Source organism: Haliaeetus leucocephalus, unplaced genomic scaffold (assembly GCF_000737465.1).
Source record: "Haliaeetus leucocephalus isolate CR32 unplaced genomic scaffold, Haliaeetus_leucocephalus-4.0 Scaffold871, whole genome shotgun sequence".
In the NCBI taxonomy this organism is placed as follows: Eukaryota; Metazoa; Chordata; class Aves; order Accipitriformes; family Accipitridae; genus Haliaeetus; species Haliaeetus leucocephalus.
In genome coordinates, this window is record NW_010973307.1 from 4,640,288 (window position 1) to 4,649,863 (window position 9,576).

General features: G+C 58.8%; 1 protein-coding gene across 1 annotated transcript in view; it reads right to left on the reverse strand.

The window, feature by feature from the left end:
- TRIM35 (tripartite motif containing 35) overlaps positions 1–1,228 on the reverse strand; it is a 21,322-nt gene extending 20,094 nt beyond the window's left edge. Inside the window, exons 1-4 of the mRNA XM_010583211.1 lie at positions 1,073–1,228; positions 735–786; positions 561–615; positions 137–260 (exon numbers count right to left, since the gene is read on the reverse strand). Coding sequence (XP_010581513.1) covers positions 137–260; positions 561–615; positions 735–786; positions 1,073–1,228 — 387 coding nt within the window. The remainder of the gene's footprint in view (positions 1–136; positions 261–560; positions 616–734; positions 787–1,072) is intronic.
- Between the last annotated feature and the right edge of the window lie 8,348 nt (positions 1,229–9,576).

A 9,576-nucleotide genomic window follows, 5' to 3' on the forward strand; every position in this document is an offset into this window, starting at 1 on the left:
TGTCCGAGGGGATCTCCCTTGCAGAGGCTGCTTCCTTGCCGTAGCCGCTTTCCCACCATTCTCCTCCATGGGGGTTCCCCGACCTGTGGGGGGACATACCGGCAGGACTGTGGGGCTGCTGTGGGACAGGACCCACCCGGCTCCCTCTCTCTGCCTTCTCCTGGGCGATCTCCCAGCTGCCCGCAGCCAGCCCTGCCAGCTCTGGGATGCTGGGGGCGAAGCTGGGGTCTCGGGAACACGGGGCCAGCCCAGGCCAGGGGCTGAGGACAGAGAGGGGTGCCGGGGCCACCGGTGGGCTCTGTAGGGGGGGGTATGTGGCGGGTGTCAGCAGAGGGCATTGGCCTGGAAACCTGCCCTCCCCGAGCCATCCCTCCCTTCCCTCGCTCCTCGAGCCCTTTCCCTTCCTGGGGCTGAGCCCGGGCCCTGGCTCTCTGCTGGATCCTGCTCTCGCCCACCCGCAGCCTCCTGGGGTCAAAGGGGCAGAGGGACCCACCAGTGGGGTTCCCCAGCCAGGGGCTCCCGGAGGGGACTGCCCCCCTGAAGGGAGGCGCTCCACTTACCTTGCCTTCAGGCTCTCGGCAGAGCTCTCCACGCCTTCCCAGGGGACGGATGATCCTGGGGGAAGAGACAGAGGGAGAGTGAGTGAGGGCAGCCATCTCTCGCGGGGTGCAACGGCGTCTCTCAGCCGGGAGCCGCTGCGGAGCCCGGCGCAGCTCTGGGACGGGGCTGCTCACCTATCGGGTCCTTCCTCCTGCTGCTGCGACGTCTCTTCCCCGCAAAGGTCCCCTGCCCCCAGAAAGCAAGCCCCTGGTTAGCGTGAGGTGTCTCCCCTCCCCTGCCTGGCAGACGAGGACCCTTGGAAGGGTAACCGGAGTTTCAGGGACAGGAGTGTCCCTGGCCCCGAGCCCGGTGCCTGAGCGGAGGTGGCTCGGTGGCTGCGGAGCAGGGGCCTGCCTGGGTGGGCAATGGCCGCTGTTCACCGCTCCCTCCCAAAAATCCCCGGGGATGGGCTCTGCCCCGGGCTAGCCCCTGCCCAGGGAGCGTTTGGGGCGATGCCAAGACGGACGCCTACCTTGACCTTGGCCTTGATGTTGGGCCACCAGGTCATGAAGATGCCCAGACCCAGGATGGTCACCAGGCTGGGGGTGCAGGGCAGCACGAGTGTGCAGAGGCCCCAGAGGCTCAGGCTGGAGAGGAAGAGCAGCACCGTCAGCTTCCACTCCTCCATCTCGCGCAGGGATCGCCAGCATCTCCTCCAGCGGTTCTGCATGACCAGGGGATGTGCAAAGGCGTCAGGAGGGCCCCTTTGTGGGGAGGCCGAGAAACCCGGGGAGGAGAGGTTGGGGGGACGCCAAAGCACCCCGCTCCTACCTGCTGGTTTGCTTCTCCTCCCATCTCTGCTGTGTTTTCCACACGCTTGCCCATCTGCTCGCTGGCTCGCGTGCAGTCAAAGTGACACCCGAGCCTCCCCGCAACCTGTTAAGAGGGGGACCACCTTTGTGATGCCGTGGTGACATCGTGTAGACACACAGTGGCTGCCACGTCAACCCAGGGCTGAGCTGGCGTGGGAGATTGTGAAGCCATCGGGGAGCAGCCACCCCAGAGAGCCCCTGTGTCAGGGTTCGGAGGGGCGGCACACCCCAGGACGTAGCCCAGGGCCTGCGGGAGAGTGGGCAGGGAAGGTCCCTCTGGGCCACCCACCTCCACCCCTCGGCCGGGATGGGCCACTGCGATGGCTACCTGGTCCTGGTGGCACCAGGGCTGCTCTGGCACCCCGGGGGGACCTGCTGGTGGCCCTGGCAGCAGCCCCCCACTCCCGTCCCCGGGGACTGACGGGTTCTCACCAGCCAGGGACACCGTGATGGTCCCTCCTCCTCTCTGTTGCACCAGGGATCCCGGCCAGGGCCCCGGGACACCCCGTCGGGGTGGTTGTGTGGCTGCAGGGAGGCAGGAAAACCTGAGAGGGAAGGGTGGGGAGTAGGTTAGGTGAACTCGCCTCAAGGGTTTCTCTGCAAAATTCCCATCCACACTTAGGAGCTGTCATGGTGACTTTTCTTGCCGGTGCTCTCTAGGCTTCCATCGCCTTGGCCTGGAAGAGTGCATTGACCCTAAACCGGACATTGGGTGGCAATGGCCGGTCCGCTTACATGGTGCCCTTGGGTGCCAAGCTCTGTGCTGTCCCCAGCTGGCCCTGCTCGCTCTGGATGCTCCTCCACACTTTGGTTTTCAATTTGGACCAGGAATGCCCCATCCCTGGGGATGTTCAAGGTCAGCTCGGACAAGGCTTTGAGCAACCTGATCTAGTAGAAGATGTCCCTGTGCATGGTATGGGTGTCGGTCTAGATGATCTTCAAAAGTCCCTTCCAACCCAAACCATTCTGTGATGGTATGATTCTAACTGCCTAACTAACTACCTAACTCACTAACTACCATCATAGGCAAAACAGACTCAACTTGGGGAAGATTAGTTTAATTTATTGCCAATTAAAAATAAGGTAGGATAGTAAAACAAAAACAAAAGTAAAAACTTTTGTAAAAGTAAAAACCTTCCCCCCACTCTGTCTTCTTCTTAGGTTCAACTTGGCTCCTCCATTCCCAACTCTTTGGCCTCCTCTCCCCCAAGGGGCAAAGAGGGGTGCAGAGTAGGGGTTGCAGTCAGTCCATAACACTTTGTGCCGCTGTTCTCCTACTCCAGCTTGGGGCTCCACCAAAGGGATACAGCCCTCCTCACACTGCTCCAACATGGGTTTTTCCCAAGGGCTGCAGTTCCTGACAGAAAATGGCTCCACCATGGGGTCCCGTCCACGGGCAGCAGCATCCTTCAAGGCACATCCACCTGCTGCAGTGTGGGGTCCTCCATGGGCTGCGGTGTGGATATCTGCTCTGACATGGTCCTCTGTGGGCTGCAGGGAGACAACCTCTTTCACCATGGTCTTCTCCATGGGCCAATGTATTGGGCTTGTCCTCACTGTGCTGACAAATGTCCCTGCTTGGGGATGCAGGGTCCATGGGCCCTGGGGGGCCTGTGGCAGCCATTGTGTGTCGACACGATGTCACTGTGGGCGATCTCACCTGGGACAGAGCTCTGGTACCTGCACAGGAGCTCAAGGGGCAGCAGAGGCTGACAGGGCTTTTCTGTGCCACACACTGCCGCGCTCCCAGGGTACGGACACTGGGGAGAGGCAGCGGGAAAAGAGACTGCAACTGGGAAGCAGCGGGGCAGATGGAGGGAAGGAGGAAGGGGCTTGTCTTGAACAGCAGCCAGTGACAGGCAGTCTCCCCACTACCGTGAGACCTTGGCAGAGAAGCCAGCAGTGAAACTCAACCTTTATTGACCGATTAAAATAGTAGCATCCTTAAAGCACCCCCGAGATAATGAGCAGGGGGCAGTGACTTCCAGGGCTATAAGGGTGTCAGGGACAGTGCTGGCAAGGGGGACAGACATTGGGGCTGCTCTGTGCCTCATCCCGACCCTAGGCAGGGCTAGCATGTCCCCAGCTGATCCATCCCAGGTCCCTGCTTCATCCTTGTTTCTGAATGTCCCTCCAACGACCATTTTGGAAATGCACCCAAGGCCCCAGTGCTGCAGCCCCAACTCTTGCTTCCCTTCACCTGATCCTTCTAGGGGACTTCTGCTGGACATCTGCTGGAAAAGTGGCCCAGAAAGCTTCAAGCAGTCTAGTAGACTCTTGGTGTGCATTAAGGATAACTTCCTAACCCAGGGTATAGAAAGGCCAACCAGAGGAGACGTGTTACTGGACCTGTGCCTCACCAACACAGAGGAACTTATTGGAGAGGTCAAGATCAGTGGCAGCCTGTGCTGCAGTGATCAAGCCCTGGTGGAATTCATGATCTGGAAGGATATAGGTCAGGCGAAAAGTATAGTCAAAACCCAAAACCTGAGGAAAGTGAACTTTCGGTCGTTTAAGGAACTGGTGGATGGGACCCCCTGGGAAACTGCCCTCAGGGATAAAGAAGCAGAAGAGAGCTGGCAGCTCTTTAAAGACATTTTTCTTAGAGCACAAGAACTACTGATTGCCATGTGCAAGGAATCAGGCAACAAGGCAGGAGACCAGCATGGCTGAGTAGGGGTCTCCTGGTCAAAAGATGCATAGGCAGTGGAAGCAGGGACATGCATCGTAGTAAGTATGTGGGGATACTGCCCAGGGATGGGATCAGGAAGGCTAAGGCACAGCTGGACCAAAATTTGGCAAGGGATGTGAAGAATAATAAGAAGGGCTTCTATAGGTATGTTAGTCAGAAAATGAAGACAAAAGAAATGGTACCCCCCCGATAAATGAGACAGGGGGTCTGGTGACAACTGACCTGGAGCAGGCTGAGGTCCTCAACAACCTTTTTGTCTCAGTTTTCAATGGCAATTGCTCTTCCCACATCTCTCAGTTCCCTGAATCTCAAGGCAGGGAGTAGAGGAATAAAGTCCCACCCATCATAGGAGAAGATCAGGTCTGAGACCATCTGAGGAACCTGAACATACACAAGTCCATGAGACCTGGACCCCCAGGGTGCTGAGAGAACTGGCAGATGTAGTTGCTAAGCCACTCTCCATGGTCTTTGAAAAGTCCTGGCAGTCAGGTGAAGTCCCCAGTGACTGGAAAGCATCACACCCATTTTTTAAAAGGGTAAAAAGGAGGACCCTGGGAACAACCAACCAGTCAGCCTCAACTGTGTGCCTGGTCAGATCATGGAAGAGATCCTCCTGGAAAACATGTCAGGGCATATGGAAGACAGGGAGTTGATTAGAGACAGCCAACATGGCTTCACCAAGGGCAAATTGTGCCTGACTAATCTGGTGGCCTTTCACAATGGAGTGACTGCGTTGGTGGATAAGGGAAGAGCAACTGCTGTCATTTCTCTTGACTTCTGCAAGGCTTTTGACATGGTCCCACACAACAGCCTTGTTTCTAAATTGGAGCGATATGGGTTTGATGGATGGACTATTTGGTGGATAAGGAATTGGCTGGACAGATGCATCCGAAGAGTTGTGGTCAATGGCTCTATGTCCAAAGGGAGATCAGCGACAAGTGGTGTCCCTTCTGGGTCTGTATTGGGACTTGAGGATACTGAGGGACATGAGCCAGCAATGTGCACTTGCAGTCCAGAAAGCCAATTGTATCCAGGGCTTCATCAAAAGAAGTGTGGCCAGCAGGTCGAGGGAGGTGATGCTCCTCCTTGACTCCACTCTCATGAGACCCCACCTGGAGTCCTGCATCCAGCTCTGCGGTCCCCAGCACAAGAAAGACATGGACGTGTTAGAGCAGGTCTAGAGGAGGCTATGAAAATGGTCAAGAGAGCTGGAACACCTCTGCTATGGAGAAAAGCTGAGAGAGTTGGGGTCGTTTAGCCTGGAGAAGAGAGGCTCTGGGGCACCTTGCTGTGGTCATTATATATTTCAATATGTAAAGGGGGCTTAAAAGAAGGATGGAGAAAGACTTTTTACCAGGGCCTGTAGTGACAGGGCAAGGGGGAACTGTTTTAAGCTGGAAGAGGGTAGGTTTAGATTGGCAATAATGAAGAAGTTCTCACCATGAGGGTGGTGACACATGGCAACAGGTTGCCCAGTGAAGCTGTGGATGCCCCATCCCTGGAAGCGTTTGCCCGGGAAGTCCCTTGCCCAGCCCAGCCCAGCCATCCCCGTCCTCATGTCTTGGTTCAGCCACGATGGGTCACTCAGCCCAGCAGAGCCGAGATCCTTCCAGGGGCTTGGAGCAACCCCAAAGCCCTTCCCCGATACCGCCCTTTGCAGGATGCCTTTCTGTTCTGCCTGGCTTCTGTCCCACCCACCCAGGAAGGAGAAAGGACACGCAGCCAGCAGAGCCGCTTGTAGCAGACTCCAGCAGGGAGGTTCAATCCCCTGGAAAGGCAACGTCACTCTTATCTTCAAGAAGGGCAAGGAGCAGGACCTGGGGAACCACAGGTCGGTCAGGCCTGTAACTCCTCCATGTGGGGCTTGGGGGACATCCTGGCAGCCCTGGCAGCAGCCCCCCACTCCCAGCCTCCTCTCCTGTCTCCATGGCGACCGCAAATACAAATACCATGGCAACCCCATGGCAACAGCACAGGCAATGCCACCAGTTCCCACAGCCCGGAGGTGGGCGGATGCCCGCGCGTGCTGAAGCCGGAGTTCTCTTCCTCTGTGCTTCATGGCCACCACCCTTCCAACCCTGCAGTGGTGACCACCAGTAGCTCTGGACGGAGGAGAAGGGGTCATCCTGCTGCCCCGAGGTGGCCGGATTTGGTCTTCTCAGACCCATCCATCACTGACATCCCAGGGCTGGGGGAGCACGTTCCCTACCCCAGCACAGTCCTGCCTCTCCCGGTGCTTCATCAGCTGCTTCATGTCCAACCTGGTCCCCAGGGAGCCCCTTTCAGAGGGCATTTATTTTCCCTGGGACAGGAGCCAGGCAGAACCGAAAGGCATCCTCCAACGAGGGGTGTCAGGGAAGGGCTTTGGGGTTCCTCCAAGCCCCTGGCAGGATCTCAGCTCTCCTGGGCTGAATGAACCCATCGTAGCTGGAACAAGGCACCAGGAGGTTGATGGCTAGGCTGGGTGAGGGAGGACAGCCTGGGGTCTGTGGGCATGCGTGGAGTTGGGGTCAATGAGCAGGGATATGTCAGTAGATAATTTGTGACTTCTAGGATAGCCCAACTGGCCCTCCCCACTGCCTGCTTGGCCCCCTTGGAGTTGTCATGGGTGGAGGAGCTCCAGGACCCAGCAAGCTGAGCAGTCTTCTCACCAAGGACCTTCAGATGGCAAAAGAAGAGCACATCGGCCCCATATTGGGTGCTTTCCTGCTAACCCTCAGGGCCTGATTCCCCCATCCCCTTCCAACCCTGATGGCCTGACCCTACTTTCTGCTCCCAAGGGCTTAGGAGAGATGGGGTGCTGGTGGGGAGCACCCCCACTGGGGACCCCCAGTGCTCACACAGGCCGTGATGATCCTATCAGGATGCACCTCATTGCCAGCACTTGTCCCGGCTCCTACTGAGAGCTCCCAAAAACCACTGGAGCATCACAGTCTTGCTCCAGCATCTCGCCCGTGGCTTGGCACCCTGCACTGCCACGGCCGGTGTCCTCATCAATGCCAGTGGCAGACACCCATCTGCCCTTACTCCTGCTGTTTTCAGGGTTTTGGGGCCTGAGCCACTTGGGAAAAGGATTTTTTCACCCCCTAAAAGTGAAAACAAGATTTATTATCAAAATAAATAATAAAATAACTGCTTTGCTGGAACTTGCGATAGGTTGTGGGGGACAGCACAGGTTGGCCGGCCTCAAGATGGCAGCAATGACATGCAGCATCCCTTTACCCGCTTCGAGTGAGTGGGGACCGCTCCATCCAACCCTCCTGGCTCCAAGGACACCCCTAGCCGCCTCTCCCGGCATCGTCTCCCCGCTTCTTCTACACGACTCCGGCGCTACACAACTTCTGCTCCTTCTCGGTGCCCCTAAAATCTGCTGGTGGCTCTGGAGCTCCAACTGGCGTCCTCCTCCATCACCCCGACCCTTCGGCCCTGGCCCTGCTCCCTGGCAAAAGTAAGTTGGTGCCTTTCTCCCTCAAGCACCCCAGCTCTGGGATGCTCCAAGCCGTTTCCGAAGCACTGCTCCCTAGTGATGGGAGAGGTGCTATTAATAAATCCCGTCAGATTTTATCGCTTTTCTCTGTGCCAATGAAGAGGGTGGTTTGGGGAAGAGGGGAGGCGGGGGGAAACCTATTTCTCTTGAGCGTTTTCGTAGCTACGAGCTCACCCTCGGTGCAGGAGCATGGGATGGCTCAGCAGGCTGTTCAGCCAGCTTTCCTGTAAGTCACGGGGCTGAATCCGCTGGGGGCTCGGGGAGGGGGCTGTTGGGTTAATTTTTGGCAGGGATTAGCAGAGGGGAAAGGGTTGCCCTGCTCCCTGGGGGCTGTGCTGGCCAGGGCATGGGAGCAGCATGCCAGGGTCTTTCCCAAACTTGTGTGGAGCCCAGGCACCTCCCTGGGAGTACGTGGGCGAGATGGGACCGGGACAAGGGGATGGAGAGGGAAAGGGGTGCAGAGGAAAGGAGTGTGCAGGGCTGATGCACATCCCTGGCTCCATGGAGCCGCGGCAGCAAACAGAGGGGTCTCTCTCCCCCCACCCCAGCTGCCCCCGCTGCCCAGCGTGTGTCCTTGCCGGGAGGTGCCGGCCCACCCGAGGTGTGTGGAGGTAGCTCCAACCCTTTGACGGTATTTAGGCATTTAAATAGCTTGGCTGGCTTCGGGCAGGAGAGTGGGCGCAGGCTGTCAGCGCTGCTCTCCGTGCGTGGGAGAGCTGCCGCGGGAGCTCCGGGCACTGCTGGCGGCTGGGCTGGGTATAGGGTCATGGTGGTTGACCCGTGTCCATCCGAATCTCTTGTGGTCCCCGAGAGGGTCTTGCTCATGCCCAGAAGCTTTTTGGTCTCTGTGCCTCTTTCCCTGCATGTCTCAGGGTGCAAGAAGGTCCTGCTGTCCCTCCGTGCCCAGGTGCCGGAGCGTGCTGCGGGGATGCTCCGACTGTGTTCCAGCGGCTGTAGCAGGAAGGAGCCATGTCCAGGTTGTGCCTGGTGTAGCACCAGTCGCTCCCAGGCATCACACATTGCGGGGGGTGTAATCTGGGGGCAGCAGGGGAGGAGAGGGAGCTGAGCGGAGAAGGGATGGGAAGGAGTCGGGGTGAGACCTATCTCTGAACACCACCTCCAAGGCAGGGGATGCCCACGCAGGGAGGGACCCCCCCATGCCAGTGATGGGGCTGAGTGATGGGATACAGCCATTGATGGGGTGACACGGCAGGGACCTGCCAAGCAGTGGGTGGGAGGGATCCACGGGGGGGCTGCAGCTCCCTGGGACCCTGCATGCTCCTGCCCGGGGTTTGGGCAACTGCCCAGCCAGTTTTGCCTTGCTGTTTCCCCATTCCTGCTCAGCAGGAATGCCACCCCCACCACCCCCAGGATCGCAGCTGCCCCACTGCATGCCATGGGGCAGGGGGCATGGGGTGCACCCCATTTCTTCCCTCCTCCTCCAGCTCTTCCTCAGTCCCTTGGTGTCCCCAGTGCCACCCAAACCATTTTGGCAGAGCCCTGGGGTCGGGGTCAGGTCTTCTGGGGGCCTGGGTGGCCGGCCTCGGTGGCCGTCCATGGAGGGGGTCCTCAGAGGAGTGTTAAAGCAGGCGTTAAAGGGGGGGCCTGGTGCACCCCAGAAGTAGGGAGGTGTTGCTGCAGCCCCGGGGGTGTGGCGGTGCCGGACGGCCGTCCCGTGACCACGAACATCGGCCCCGGCAGCTCTCGCACCGTCCTCCTTCCTGCCTTGGGTTCTTCCGCGGTGCTGGGGCGTCCCCCGGACTCGTGGTTTTGGGGGGGGGGGAACCCCTGCAGCAGGGGCTCACTGTGCCAGCTCTTCCAAGGTACAAGCGGAACCAAGCCTTGAACGCCGGCCGCCTCGGGCTCCCTGCCCAAATTCCCGACGGATCCCAAAACCTGCCCCAACCCGCCCGCAGGACTGAGGTGGGGAAGGCTGGGTGGGCAGGTGAGGGGTCCTGGGCCTTCCTCGCCTCTCGCCTCCTCTT